General features: G+C 39.1%; 1 protein-coding gene across 5 annotated transcripts in view; it reads right to left on the reverse strand.

The window, feature by feature from the left end:
• GEMIN5 (gem nuclear organelle associated protein 5) overlaps positions 1 to 15,725 on the reverse strand; it is a 46,838-nt gene that overhangs the window by 28,340 nt on the left and 2,773 nt on the right. For 3 of the 5 annotated variants that reach the window (XM_081826217.1, XM_081826213.1, XM_081826214.1), the window contains exons 4-13: positions 13,042 to 13,193; positions 12,714 to 12,833; positions 10,995 to 11,127; positions 9,930 to 10,095; positions 8,826 to 9,038; positions 7,704 to 7,789; positions 4,966 to 5,048; positions 3,721 to 3,857; positions 1,770 to 1,843; positions 903 to 1,084 (exon numbers count right to left, since the gene is read on the reverse strand). In XM_081826217.1, coding sequence (XP_081682343.1) covers positions 903 to 1,084; positions 1,770 to 1,843; positions 3,721 to 3,857; positions 4,966 to 5,048; positions 7,704 to 7,789; positions 8,826 to 9,038; positions 9,930 to 10,095; positions 10,995 to 11,127; positions 12,714 to 12,833; positions 13,042 to 13,193 — 1,346 coding nt within the window. The remainder of the gene's footprint in view (positions 1 to 902; positions 1,085 to 1,769; positions 1,844 to 3,720; positions 3,858 to 4,965; positions 5,049 to 7,703; positions 7,790 to 8,825; positions 9,039 to 9,929; positions 10,096 to 10,994; positions 11,128 to 12,713; positions 12,834 to 13,041; positions 13,194 to 15,725) is intronic. The other 2 variants (XM_081826216.1, XM_081826215.1) reach the window with 1 other exon arrangement.

A 15,725-nucleotide genomic window follows, 5' to 3' on the forward strand; every position in this document is an offset into this window, starting at 1 on the left:
GCGCCTGGGTGGCTCAGTTGGTTAAGCGACTGCCTTCGGCTCAGGTCATGATCCTGGAGTCCCTGGATCGAGTCCCGCATCGGGCTCCCTGCTCAGCAAGGAGCCTGCTTCTCCCTCTAACCCTACCCCCTCTCATGTACTCTCTCTCTCTCATTCTCGCTCTCTCAAATAAATAAATAAATCTTTAAAAAAAAAAAAACAAAAAACAAACTGAGATGTTAGTGTTAAAGTAGACAAAGATCTGCATTGCTCTGGTGAATTAAGTTAATGCCCTCTGCCAAGTGGATGCTTAATTTGGAATCCCACTAATAATAAAGACCAGGATAAGCTTTCTAACATATCATGCTCATTAGTTACACACTGTCTACTACTTATTGTTAGGAAAGTCTGTCTCTAGTTTAATAGTTTTTCCATATGCTTTTAATGTGAGGGAACCACTGCTAGAATCAATTTTTTTTGTTGTTACAGATAAGGATTCTTAGAAAACTATGGGAAATTCTAGAGAAAATAAAAATGTCAACTATTTTCACTATGGCTGACAGCCTATACTTGGGCAGTACTCTCGAAACAGTGTAGTGTTAGATTATAATTTCTTCATATTAGGAAAAAAGTAATCTCACTTCTTTCATATTTAAAAAAGGGGCTCGTTTAACCACCTATGCGGGGCTCCATCTCACCACCCCAAGTTCTGGCCTGAGCTGAAACCAAGAGTCTGATGAGTAACCGACTGAGCCACCCAGGCACCCGTCTTATTTTAATTAAGAAGAATATGTTACTTTTGAAAGCAGAAAAAACCAGTGAGAATAACATTTTAATACCAAGAAGCACGTAAAAAGGTATACAACTTGGAATGCGAAGCAGCTGAACAGTTATCACCCCAGTGTGTAAGAAACCAAAGTTACCTATGACAGTCTTTAGGTTGTGCACATAAATGACTGCATTGTTGGACCCAGAGGCCATCAGATAGCTCAGCTCCGGCTGACTGCCATGCTCATGATGCCAGCTAATGGTATTCACAAGCTTGTGATGCTGCTGGATGGTGCATATCAGTTTCAGGCTGGGAACCTGAAATATTTCTATTGATCTGTAATAACAAATACACGAGAAGATAGATGATCAAATTACAATCTAATGCAAACAGGAATCTCCCTCATTCCATCATTCAACTAAAGGTGAAATGGAATAGGATAACCCTATCTATCACTGCAAAGGTCACTCTCTTAAAGAGAACCAGATACAAAAGGCTGTTCTTTCAACAAGTATATTTAGCTTTAAAAAAATCCCAACAATCTCTGTAAAGTTGTGTTTATCAGGCTCTTGTGATAAATGGTGCTATGGAAAAGCTAAAAGAAGAATTAATGAACCAATGGCTAAATTAGGACTATGCTGCTATGATCAACATCAGAAAATGCACAGTGAGGTCTAAAAAGCATTTCTGCCCAGGCTTATTTTAAAAAAATGAAGAAAGATTTAGGCAATTCAGTGCAGTAAGTAGTGCAGTAGATGAGCATTTTGTGAAGCATAAAACAGCCCAAACACTGAATAGGCAAACATTCCTTTAGACTGTAAATACCTAGCTTATTTTGCATTCTCAAAGATGTAGGGAGCTCCTGGATCATTCATGGGTATCAAGGACAGATCAGAATATCATATTCAACAGGCTGCCCCAACTAACATTATAGATGGCATTAATCAGCTTTTGATCAAATGTATGTGCAATTACAAAGTTTTCTGGTTTTGTTTTGTTTTTTAAAGAAACAAACACATACCCGTCTTCGTTGCCAAGAGCCATGATTTTGCCATCTGCTTTCCAGCTGATCTCTGTGTGTACAGGCAATTTATACTAGAAAGCAAAACAAACCAATCTTGACTAAAAGCATTGTTCTTCTCTCTGCATATCTTACAAATCAACGATGACAACATGAGAAAAAAAATCCCTAGAGTTTTAAAATGTTCTAATTATGCAACTTGTAAATAACCTACATAGTTAGAGTTACTACAAGAGTTACTAAAAGCAAGCATTCTAATTGTAATTTCCTTAATTGGGACAAAAGAGAGAGGCCAGTAAATACTAAATGTTTACAATGCCTAACCTTATGAAATGAACTTCATTAAAATGATTTTGATCCCACAACAGAGAATGTTAACATGTCCACTGGCTTGATAACATGGGGGTCATGTCTCCTTAACAAAAGCTTTATATACACTACCCTGGTTCTCTTCCTGTCTATTTCTGTTTCTTTTCCTTCTGTTTTTTTTTTTTCTCCCAACTGTTGGTGTTTCCCCAAGGCTGTCCCCCTTGTCTTCTTATCTCTTTAGACCATCTCATATATGCCTACAGCTTCTTCAGCTACCATTCATCTGAAAGAATTCCAAATTTTTTTTTTTTAAGGGAGAGAATGAGTGAGTGCTCAAGCAGTTGGGGAAGGGCAAAGGGGAGGGAAAGAGAGAATCCCAAGCAGGCTCCACGCCCAGCACGGAGCCTGACGCAGAGCTCAATCTCATCACCCCGAGATCATGACCTGAACCAAAATCAAGAGTTGGATGCTTAACCGACGGAGCCACCCAGGTGCCCCAGGAATTCCAAATTTCTAACTCCAGCCCAAACTCCTTGTATGAAGTTTTTTTTTTTCTAAGTTTTTATTTTTAAGTAATCTCTACATCCAACATGGGGCTCAAACCCACAACCCTGAGATCAAGAGTTGCATGCTCTGGGGCGCCTGGGTGGCTCAGTTGGTTAAGCATCTGCCTTCAGCTCAGGTCATGATCCTGGAGTCCTGGGATCAAACCCCTGCTGAGTAGGGAGTCTGCTTCTTCCTCTCCCTCTGCCCCTCCCCACTTGTGTTCTCTCTCTCTCTCATTCACTCTCTCAAATAAAAAATAAAATCTTAAAAAAAAAAAAAAAAGTAGTATGCTCCATTGACTGAGTCAGCCAGGTGCCCCTCCTTGTATGAAGTTCTGATCCATATATTCAACTACCACAAAACTAAAAGCTCCTTAGGAATAGAAATTTTGTCTCTTTTATTCATTGTTGAATGTTAATGTTGAGATAATATTTAATGAAAGAATATAGTTGATAAAAATAATTCAATTTATGATTAAATGTTATTTTTGCTAGTCATTAAAAAATAATGAGCACCAATAAAATGCTCATTTGCAAGAATAAGGAATTCTCAACATTATGGTTTCACTTCAAAAGGCAGTTCTGGCACAGATTGAAAAATGGTAAGGCAAAAGTGATTAAATGTGGGTATCTGGGTCAAGGATATAAGGGAACTAGGTGTATTATTTTTGTGTAAATTCTGTAATTATTTCACTAAAAAATTAAAAATGAAATGGTTATTCTGTCTTGAGCAAAATACTTTGCAGCCATACTTGGCCACCATATTACTTTTTATCAAAGTCTCACTCTGGAGGAAGTGGCTGGCCTGAAAAGGATGCTTTATATCCAAGATCTGAAAATTTATCATAGATCACCATGATAATTGAGACAAAACTTGTGTGTGTATGTATGTGTGTGTTTGGTTAAGTTCCTTGCTTTACTCAGAGATAAAGATTTCTACATTATGTGTTACAAATCACAAATTCATTGAGGCTTTTAGGAACATCTAAGGAATCTGATTAGCATAATGGATATCTCTAATAATGGCATTTATGATGCAAGATGGGAAACCAAGAAGATTAGAGATTCAGAGAAGACTTTAGACCACAAGAACCCACTTTGATTGAATTGGTGTCCCTGATGAGTTTGTTGATATCATAGGCCTCTCCACCAAGCTTCCAGGGGTTATGCTGTAAGACAATCCCTTCCCCTCCACAGCTGTATAAAGTGAGGGAAGGTCTGTCTCCTTCTCCTCCTATAAGATAAGAAAAGAAAGTTTATCAGTTTTGCATTTCATCAGCTTAACTATTTGTTGCTATACTATGGGTTATTTTAAAAGAATTTTATTAATACATTGGAATAAAGTTGCATATGAACACAGCTGTTGGGATAAGTAAGAAGATGCACTAATTCTACAGTAATATTTATAATGCAGCATATTTGCTTTAAACATTCTTCTGCCATTCAGATAGTATGGGTGCCAAAGCTGGGATCAAAAAACATGTTCGCAATGTTTATGAGAATTTACCTTTTCTTTCAGAAATGAGCACTCCACTCTGTGGGCATTTAAATATACGGAGCTGCAGGACTTCCTATGACTAACTATAAGGAGCTGTCCTCAAAGCAATGATTTGTTTAGTATTACAGCAATCCTCTTTTTGACTTTTAAGAAGCAAACAGTGGTTCTTATGGGTTTCTGTAAGGACAAGTTTTATTTTCACCACTGCTAGAACTATGCGTGGCACAAATCAAGGATCCAAGGATTCATTCAAGTTGTTGAATGAATGAAGGAATGACCTACAACTGCAATGCTGCTTGAGTTCTGATGATTTACATTATTTTCTCTATGTACTGCGATTACTTGGATATCACTTTAGGGATAATAAAGATAAGGCTGAGGAGCAAGAAGAGGTAAAGGGTCAGAGTACAGTGAGGACAAAAAGAGATCATTTGAGGAATTCTAAGTTTGCTTTAACTATAGGTGAAAACAGATGATCATTACTCCATTAATATAGTCAAATACCATTGTAATTCTGATAAAATTAAAAAGTGATAGCAAATTTTAGTGACAGCACATTAGGCTGGGCACCAGAGGCCAGCATGAGGAACTATATGCACAATGAAAAAATTCAACTCGAAGAGACCAAATAATGCTTTAGAGTTTGGGGGTTCTTATTATGTGTGAATGTTTCTAACTTATCACCTGCTATGACTGCCCTCATGGATCCTTGGGGGGACACAGCAGTCTGTATAAGCAGTCACCGTACTAGAATATTTATGACTTTCTAGCTTGAATATCTTACAATTAAACTGAAAGAAAGAGAGTGCTCTCATGTTTGCTAGAGAATGGCTCTCGTACTTACCGAGTGAAATGGGGGGTAGTGGTGGCCCCCAGGCTAAAGTGTATACAGTCTTCTTATGATATGTGCTAGAAATCTGTGGAGGTCTGGGGGGAAAGGGGATGACAAAAATTTAAACAGAAGGCACAGTGGGAAACAGACCCATCTTTTTCTAAAAGGTTCTTATCTATGTTGCTGATATTTGAGCAAAACAATTTAACAGTATCCTTCTCCAAATAGCTGATTGTGGAGAAGCCAACACTTAAATAAAGTACCATGTAATGATATCTGCCATCAAAATGATTAAGTCCCAAATGTACTTTACCCAGAAAAAAATGTTATCCCTCTCCCCTCGAGTCTGGCCAGTTTGGGATTTTTCCTCTCTCCCCTCCCAGTTGCCCACTTCACTTAAATGTCATATATTCTAATGTTACTGTAGTTACAAGCAGTGTAAAGGTTATCACAACTAGAGAAAAATAGAACAAGATAGAAAATGCAAACTGTTCAGCCCAGAACTAAGGTTACTGCAGAGCGTCTATTATCATCATACAGATGGACCCACCTCACTTTCAAGTAAAAGACCAGAAGTCATTTCAGGTTTACCCTGTCATTAACATCACATTCTTAAACTAAGACAAGATTTTAGAGAAGTTGGAAGTTTTTGACTGAAGAAATCTTGCTCTTGAGGGTTATGTGGAAGGCTGGGGTGGTTAATGACATATGAGGTGTCAGTAAAGGGCAGTTTGGCTGTTACCTTTATCATAAACCGTGTTCTCTGTATGATGTGAGAATTCCTAGAGTCCAGAACCCACGACCAAACTAGGTGTTGACTTATTTACTTCCATGTTTCTGGCACATGCATCATTATCATTCTGGACAATAAAACCCAATTTCTTTGGGCTCAAAGAAATAGGATAAGTAGTTCTGGCTGAATACTGCCCAACAGCATGTCTACGGCAGCACCCTTCCTCCTACTACACACCTTTCCTGGGTTCGTTTGGATATTCAGTTTATAATAACCAGAATATATTAATTTAATAGAATTAGTAAACAATTTTGTGATGACACAGAGCTATTCAAATTGAAATATGGTTTTATTTTCTTCAGTGCCTCTTTGAAATAGTGTATTATTTTTTTGAGAATTAAAAAATGGAGTTAACTAACTGCGGAACAAAAAATGCAGGTAACTAACTGCATATAGGTTTTACATATGTACTTAAAAACTGCATATAAAAAAGATTAACTCTGCAGTGTAGTAAGTAATTCTCACTTAGAAATGAATGATCTAGAATAGGGGTTGGCAAACTTATCCTGGAAAGGGCCAGCCAGTATATATTCAGGCTTTCTGAGCCACGAGGCCTCTGTCACATCTCTCGCTCTGCTCTGGCACTATGAAGCAGCTTCTGATAAGGTGGAAACAAGGGAGCGCCACTGGGTTCCAATAAAGCCTTATCTGTGGACACCATAATTTTATTTAATTTTCATGTCATGAAATGGTCTTTTGGGTTTTTTTTTCCCCAATAATTTAAAAAGGTAGAACCATTCTTTAGTAATGAGCCATGGCTCTCCAATCCCTGCTCTAGAACAGTGCCGTTCAATAAGCACTGGGCCTTGTGCACTCGAAATGTGGCTCATGAGAAACAAGGAACTTAACTTCTAATCCAATTTAATTTTAATTATTTTAACTATAAATGGCCACATGGGGCTACCAAAGTGAACAGCGCAGGTCTGGAATCTAATCAAGCAGCTAGGATAGCTGTGGGTTCAGTAGATTCATAAAGCGAGCCATACGTCCGAGCCACATATGCAACTTAAAGCTTTCCTGGAGCCACATTCAAATCCAAAGAAGCAAAAGAAATAAGTGAAGTTCAATTTTCATAGTATATTTTATTTAGCTCAATATACAAAAGTATTATCTTTTAAAATACCAAAATAAAATAATTATTGAGGTATTTTACATTTTTGAGGTTGGGGGGAGACTGTCTTTGCAGTGTATTTAGGCTTACAGCACATCCCAGTAGTCAGCTGTGGCTAAAGACTACTGGAATGGACAATGAAGCTCTAGATACAACTTCCAGCTTGTCGGAAATATCGGGAATACTGAAATGAGTTAGAAATCGCCACAAAGAAATCACCAGGTAAGTCCAAAATGTAGAATATTCTCACCAAAAACTTATCTGGAATCTTCAAACTGAAAAGGGAATGTTATGGATAGAAGTGGGGGTGTTCTTCTAGAATAAGAGAGACTAAAGAGACATAACAAAATGCAATGTGTTGAACCCTATTTGAAATGAATTTGAAAAAAAATTGCTAAGAAAAACATTTTTGGCTCAACTGAAGAAATCTGTATATGGACTGGATATGAGATCTTATTATGGAATTACTGTTAATTTTAGGTGTGCAAAGATAAGGCAAGTATGGCGAAATGTTAACAACTGGTGAGTCTAGATGGAAGGCACAGAGCCGTTCTTTGTACTAGGCTTTCAATGTTCATGGATGCCTGAAAACTTCTGTAAGGAAAGATGAAGGAAAACAAAAGCAAATGGTTTATTTTAGTGGTAACCACAGGTTGGATAGGCTGAACCACTATCACCTGAAAAATTTTTTAAAAATAAAATTTCAAGTTGTAAGCCTCAGTCTCACAGCCAGGATCTTAAAGATGTTTCCCAGGCCAATTATGATGTACATCCAGGTTTAGGAATCAAAATTAACTCCATCAATGACATTACGGTCAGTGGGCCAAACAATCTTCTATTTCTTACTTGTTGGAGTAGGTGTCGTACAATCCCACCTTCCCGTCATCAGTGCCAAAAGCTAAGCAGCCTTCCTTGGTTGGGTGCCAGCACAGCTACAAAACATGAGGAAAGGCGCATCCCGTTAAGGGGACCGTCAGGTTATCCTTTAAGCATTCAAACGGACAACTTTCGTGCTCTTGGTATCTTCTAATTTTAAATGCAACAAATTTTCATTATTTAAAAGAAACAAGCATTAAACAAAGTAAAAATCACTAGTAATCCCACCATCCAAAACACCCCATTGCCAATTTTGTATCTTTCCAGATATTTTTTTGTGAATAAAGTTAAATATATACAGTTGAAAAAAACAAAAATAGGTTCAAACATTTAAATGTGCATGATACACTGTTGAGTGGGGATACATAACAGTTTAGAAAATAGGATTCTATTAATAAAATTTGCCAACTGTGGTTCTCTGCATTATAGAAGTGGGAGAATACAGTGGAAGGTTGGAATATTTTTTGCGTTCTACACTTCCGTACGGTTTGGTTTTCTTTTTTTCTCTTTATATTGTTATTATTTTATTTTTTATTTTAAAGATTTATTTATTTGAGAGACAGAGAGAATCTCAAGCCGACTCCACACTGAGCGCTGAGTCCCCGTGTGGGGCTCGATCTCACAACCTTGAGATCCCAACCTGAGCTAAAAAAACCAAGAGTCGGATGCTTAACCAACTATGCACCACCCAGGCAGTCTCTATTATTATTTTTTTATTGAAGTATAGTTGACGTACAATGTTATATTAGTTTCAGGTGTACAACATAGTGATTTGGCCAATTCTGTATGGTTTTCCTTTTAAAACCAAACATTTACTGATTTTAGACTAGAGAAAAACAAAAACCATATACATATTGTTGTGTAATCTGCATTTCTTGTTTTCTATTTTCATTTTTCATGAATCATCAACACCTTTCCACATCAAAGAGCCACATTATCATTTTTAACAGTCTGATACCATTCAATATGTGTTTATATTATAACTTAAATGAATCTTCTATGAATGCACATCCAGGTCATTTTTAATTTCTTACTACAAGAATTACTTATTTGGAAAAAAGTTCAGAGCAAGCTCAAATAAATCATCCTTACCGCTGTAACCTTGGACTTGACACCCTGCCAAAAATTTTTCACATCATAGTTGTTCTTGATGGAGAGTGTATTCCATACGCGGATCATGCCATCCCCAACGCCTATGGCCAAACAGCCCATGTCCACAGGAGAGAAAGCCAGGCTATAGGCAAACCCACCAAGGGAAGGCAGGGTCCAGCAGCACTCAAGGGTGGCCATGTCCCAACATTTTACCTGAAAGATCAAGGGTTAGGGTCTAAAAATAAAAAAAGATCTGAGAAACTGGAAAAAGAATGAACATCTCAAGTAGGATGGACTCAAAGAATGGGTAAGAATAATGTAATTTAACTATTCCAGTAGGTACTGGAAAAAGTGTCTTTTAGAAAAAAAAAGTAATAAATTATAGAGCTCAAAGGGATCTTAGAATACATTTATTCCCAGTGATGTCAACTGAATTCAGGGTCATACAGTGAATAAACCAGACCCAGGCCTCCCATTTCCCAGAGTCCACTGGCGTTTCTACTTTATTACAGCATTGGTAATCTCCTCATTTGGCAAACCCTAACTAATAATGAAGATGGCCTGAGGACCCTGGAAAATGACAGGAGCTCTCTCAAAAAGCAAAATATCTTATATCCAGGGGAAGGAGAGTGCTACATATTTAATCTTCACTTGTTTAACAGAGGAGCTTAGGAGAAAACAGTGTATCAAATAAGCCTAGCTTAACTGCAAAACAATAGTCATAGACTCTTAAATAAAGCCAATTCTCTCTTGGAGATTTCACCAAGAACAGATGTTTCTCTACCTAAACTATAGACAAGGATATTTTAAAGCCAAAGCATGATGATCTCACACATCCTTCCCTGGACACATCTACAATTCTTTAACATATCTGCTTTAACAAAAAGGCATCTATCTTGGTGGTTCCTCACCTTTCCTCAAACTCTCTGCTGTTGACATAGTTAGTGCTGATCAGTAACAGTTAACTCTGAGATTGGTCTGGGCTTGGCTCAGGGGTCAAAGGTGGGGCCTGAGAACTGATGGATGGTTTCAAAAGCCCTCTAATCCCATCCAAGTCATAAATCCGCGCTCTACAATGCTAAATGCAAAATAAGCAGTTCTTACATCTCTATCCATTGATGTGGAGAGCAGCAGCTGTTTGTCATCCTCAGTTTGTAAAGGACATAAATTAAATACAATTCTTGAATGATTCTGCCCTTCTGATGAGGCACTAAAAAGGGTATATTTCCGTCTCCAAGACTGAGTGAGATCCCACAGCAACAGCTCGCCTCTGTGAAGGAAAAACAAGCACAAGTTCTCTTTCACAAGCAATCTGAAACAAGCGGATTTGGGGACAGAGAGTAGGGGCCCTCCGCTGCAAAATAATTTTGCTAACTGTTCTTTTAAGGAGAAGAAACTGCATATTCTGAAATATGCACAAAATAGCTCAGAAAGAACACACACAAAAACAAGGAGTCACTGCCCCTGGGGAAGGGAATCTGGTTGCTTGAGAAGACAGAGTAAGTACTTCACTATGTTCCTGCATTCTTTTTGAATGACATGAATGTACTGCACTACCTTTGGAACAGATTTTCCTAACAGCTTTAACTGTAAAATGCCACCATAATTTGCATAGCCCAAAGCTTTATGACATACCCTCTCTCTCTCTTTTTTGGGACAGTGTGGGGGAGTAGGGCCGTGATCAACATTTGGGGGGGGGGGAGGATTTTTATATGCTTTAACTGTCATTTCATTTAAAAGCAGGGCCCTTGTCTGCACTTAGAAGCCAGTACTCAATACATTTTGTTCAGTGAATGGCTATAATCGCCCTAAGAGACAGGAAATTCTGTAAGCTCCCTCTTTTACATATGAAGTAACTAAAGCTCAGAGTAAAGGGTCATGCTCATGAACACACAGAAGATAAGAGACTGATTCTGAAATGTAGTTCTGCCTGACTTTAGAGTCCACGCTCTGAACCACCAGGCTATACTTACTGGTTTTCTCAGTACTATTATTAGATAGCATAGGAATTTGTCTCATGGTTTTTCTATTACAAATGGCCCATGATGATATAAGCCTTCACCACTGCTTTTTCCTTCTTGTGTGTCTAGAAAGAGAAGCCTAGGAATTCCTCAAGCTAGAGTGGAAAACAAAATATGTCCGAGAGAGCGTGACCAAAAAAAGACTTACCCAAAACAGCTGGATACCAGCTGTGTTGGTTGATCCTTGGGCCAATGGAGTGTCAACCAAAGGCGTTCTTTAACAGTTGGGTCTATACCGCCTCCTCTTCTCTTCAGAAAGGGTAATTTCAAAATCATCACCCCTGCAGATTAAAAGGAGGTCAGTGGGTGCTCAAGACAGCGAAACTACACACGTGAAGTCCCCAGCAGTTCACAACACAGTTTGTGGTTTAAAAGTCCGTTAGTTTGGTTACTTAGAATTCAGACCTCATTTGCTCATGGAAATGTTATTATACAGAGTTTTAATACGAGTCTAACTAATTTAGGTGAAACAAGCTTTTACAGGCTGTTCTGGCAACTTAAGCACATTAAGAATATTGTCTGTCTGGGAAAATGAGTGTTCAACTGAACTGTGGACCCAGGTGGTAACACAACTCCAGATTCTCCAAAGTTGGCAGGACAGGATTCCTTCTTCTAGTTGGCAAGAAAGCCAACAAAAAGGGGCGCCTGGGTGGCTCAGTCGGTTGAGCGACTGCCTTCGGCTCAGGTCATGATCCCAGGATCCTGGGATCGAGTCCCGCATCGGGCTCCCGGCTCGGCGGGGAGCCTGCTTCTCCCTCTGACCCTCCCCCCTCTCATGCTGTTTCTCTCTCGCTCATTCTCTAATAAATAAATAAATAAAATCTTTAAAAAAAAAAAAAGAAAGCCAACAAAAGGGACAAATATGGCAGTCAACATGAGAAGTCCCTCCACCCCTGACATGCTACTCACCAGTGGTCCTTCATCCCTACCATGTATATGGAACTCACTGGTGGAGCCTCTAAAAATATTTATGTTAGGGCCCAACTCCTAGAGGTTCTGATTCAATAGATTTGAGGTGGGGTCCAGGCACCCACATTTTCCAGAAACTCTCCTGGTGATTTTGCTGCATGACTAGGACTGAAAACCATTGTACTAGACATCCATAAGCTTAGAGGTTACCCTTCTGGAGGGTGTTCTTGGCCTAATATTGTCCCCACTTGGGAGGATCAGCCATAGTATGTCCAAAAGCAGCTCACAATTCTTTAAAAAATTCTGTTTTCCAGAATAACACTATTAGTTACCAGTGACTAAGCTATAACCATGTGCCAGCACTGTGCTGTTTGCTTCCTATGCATTAATGCACTTGGATGAAGATGATAAAGCTTTTACGGTTTTTAAATGAAGTGGAGAAAGAAGACTGCTGTAAAGAGAAAGGCTCAATTTTTACTATAAAGGCCATGTGCACTCTGCCTGGAGTTCCTCTCAATTTGTAAATTGAACGTGAAAGTTCTGTTCAAAGAGAGAAGCTTGGGAAAAGTGAAGGACTGAGGGTCCCTGTAGTTTGGATAAACTGAGCTTTAACACTTAAACATGTGCTTCTACACTGGGTATATGTTATTTATCCTGCATTTGTGCATTAAAACCTCTAGCTCTTTTCCATTTCTCTGATCCACGCCTTGCTAAATTTCAACAGTCCTATCCTTATAACATCTTGCCTTCTTTGACAGTGTCCCTTCTAAGAATGCATCAGAAACCCTCATCTCCAAAACTGCAATCAGCCTGGGGGGAGCAACTTTCTGGATAGAAAAGTAAAAAACTGCCTTCTGGCAGATGACACACTCTTAGGATAACAAGATACAATTAAAAGTTTCTACTTCTACCAATCTACAGCTTGTATCACAAAAGAAACATCAAATATCAATCTTACCTCGGCCTCTAGAGCAGCTCCAGATTCGAATGGTCTGATCTTTGCTTCCAGTGGCTAAGTAGCAGCCTTTTGTTACTGCAGTTTGTGCTATAACTTTACCGTTGGGAATTTCAAGTTCTTCTAGGGTAAAGATGGTCATTTTGTTTTTAATTTATACGATACATGAACTTGTCAAAGAACTAGTTTGCAAGGTTTCTGAAACTTAGCTATTATGTTTATAGATCTGATCTGTAAAACCTAAAGTTTTAAATGTAATTCAAATGATACAGTTTTACCCACATTGTTCTTTAGGTCTGAGGAGTACTCAACCCTCTTAAATCATCTTTACCTGAATTTTCCTCTTGATTGATGGATAAACAGTCTTCACCAAGCAGGGGACACCAGGCTATGGAGTGGATTTCATCATCGTGGCCTCGAAGCCTGTGAACAACTTCTCCTTTCTTACTGATGTCAATTATAACCACTATGCCATCCTTGTAGCTAAAAAACAAGAGTTAGAAATACTGAAAAATGAAGACAGAACAGTAAACATTTTGGATTAGGAGTTATCACTGTGCACTTCTAAAAGGTAAGTGTATTTGGGATGAGGGAGAAGGGAAGAAAGCAAGAAATAATCTTTTGCCCTTTTTCCAAAATGTTCATTTTCTGTTTCCCGGTGGTTCTGACACATTGGTCCCCCTGCCCCCCAATCAAACTCTTGGCACTAAGTAAAAATGTATACATTACCTGGCATAAGCTCACAGAATGTTCGAAGGGAACTTCTGGAAGAACGGTTATTTGTGGGGCCCAGGGCCCAGCAATCCCTCTGATTAGAGATGAATTTGTCCTAACATACTTACACCTCTCCCCCTTTTTAAAAGTGATCCTATTTTTCCAACTGTGAACAAAAGCTGCAGTACTGTAGCTTCTAGATCTGGATATTCCAAGGCTACCATTTTTTTTTTTAATTCAGAGGACACTGAGAAATTCTAATAGCTTTTTAAACAAAAAAGATGAAGTACTTCAGGGCGCCTGGGTGGCTCAGTTGGTTAAGCGACTGCCTTCGGCTCAGGTCATGATCCCGGAGTCCCGGGATCGAGTCCCGCATCGGGCTCCCTGCTCGGCAGGGAGTCTGCTTCTCCCTCTGACCCTCCTCCCTCTCATGCTCTCTGTCTCTCATTCTCTCTGTCTCAAATAAATAAATAAAATCTTTAAAAAAAAAAAAAAAAGATGAAGTACTTCATACACATAAAGAAGTCCACCAACCTGCTTAAGGGAAAAAAAACCCAATTACCGATATGGTTGAAGTCCTTTTACATCCCACCCCAATCAAACCTCTCTCCCTCTCTTCCCCAGAGGTAAACTGCTATTCGTGAATTTTCTGTTCCATCATTCCTAGCCTTTCTTTGTCTCCATTCCCAAAGATGATGGAAAATGATTCTGTATGTATATGTATTTTTTGAAGATCTTATTTATTTGACAGAGACAGACACAGCAAGAGAAGGAACACAAGCAGAGTGAGTGGGAGAGGGAGAAGCAGGCTTCCCGCGGAGCAGGGAGCCCGATGAGGGGCTCAATCCCAGGACCCCAGGATCATGACCTAAGGCGAAGGCAGACGCTTAACCGACTGAGCCACCCAGGCGCCCCTGTTTCTGTATATTTTAAAACTTCATATAAATGGCGTCCTGCGGTCTGTTTTTCTGTAGCTTGTTATTTTCGCTTATTGTTAGTGAGTCATCCATGCTGATACATTTAACTCTGGTTCCTGGTCAGTCACTTATACTACTGGATAGCGCTCCATTGTGTGAATATGGCACAAGTCTATTCAGTTTCTCTTTTGGAGGGCTTCCGCTTTTGGTTATTACAAACAAAACCAAACAAAAATGCCATTAATAATCTTATACACACTTAAGACAATTTCAGATTTGATGCATAGTAGTGGAACTGCCAAATGTAAGATGTGTACATCTTTGCTTTCCCAAGTGGCTTTACGTATTTACATTTCCTATGTACTAGATAGTTCTATAGGGAAAAAACACCATTACAGCTCTATTTATTTTTCTCCTTTTATTAAAAACATTTTCCCCCCATTACAGCTTTATTTAAAAAAAAAAGAAATCAAGTATCAATCTTTGCAGATGGGGACTTCGAAAACCATCAATTTTTGCAGCCTAATAGTCAAGTGATCAAGCTGTTCTGCAATTTTAATCAGCCCTTCAGGGAATGATCACCATTTTGAAGATCCTCTAAAAACAAATCGTTCTGATTCAATTCTGTGTCTGAATGTGCAGTTCCTTCTACCTGAAAGGTTTCTTCTTTTCTTGTGAATTCTTGCTCGTCTTTCAAGGTCAGTTTGATTCAACCTTCTCTGACCCCTGCCTACCAACCATTCTGTTCCCTCTCTAGTGCTCCCACTTCACCCAGCAGACCTCTGATCCACAGACTCCTTCAGTTTTCACTATTACACACCCACAACTGTCTTCCTATCCTTTCCCTCATGCCGCAGATTTCACCATCCATCATCCTAATCACTCCTTTAAAAACACCCTTAGCTCCTTTGTCCCATCTCTCTCAGAGGTATTTACTCCACAAAACCCCAAACTTTGTTGAATCCAACCATACCCTTTCTCAATCAGTTTGAATAGTTTACTTTGAATTCATGACTTTGATTCATAGCTTGGCACTCAACAGGAACCACTGGACCTACAATGTCCCTCAGTAAGCTCGTTTTCCTATTCTCTCAGATGACTATTTTCACATCTTCCTGCATGCTCCCAGCCCCACTTTGAGCTTGACTCTACCTTTCTGATTTATGCCTCATGGAGAAAATCAGAAGCCATCAGAATGAAACACCCTCCTCTTCCAACCAGATCAACAAACCTACCTGCACCTGTTTCCATATTCTCACTTGTCCTTTCTACTTGTGATCTGGATCCAATCCCCTCTTGACTTCTCAATATCACTGCTGTATTTATCACCATTTATCTGTGCAACTGGCTCTTCCTCTTCCATCAATGTAAAAACATGCCCTTA

This window comes from Leptonychotes weddellii, chromosome 7 (assembly GCF_054177405.1).
Source record: "Leptonychotes weddellii isolate Sample4059 chromosome 7, ASM5417740v2, whole genome shotgun sequence".
Lineage (NCBI taxonomy): Eukaryota > Metazoa > Chordata > Mammalia > Carnivora > Phocidae > Leptonychotes > Leptonychotes weddellii.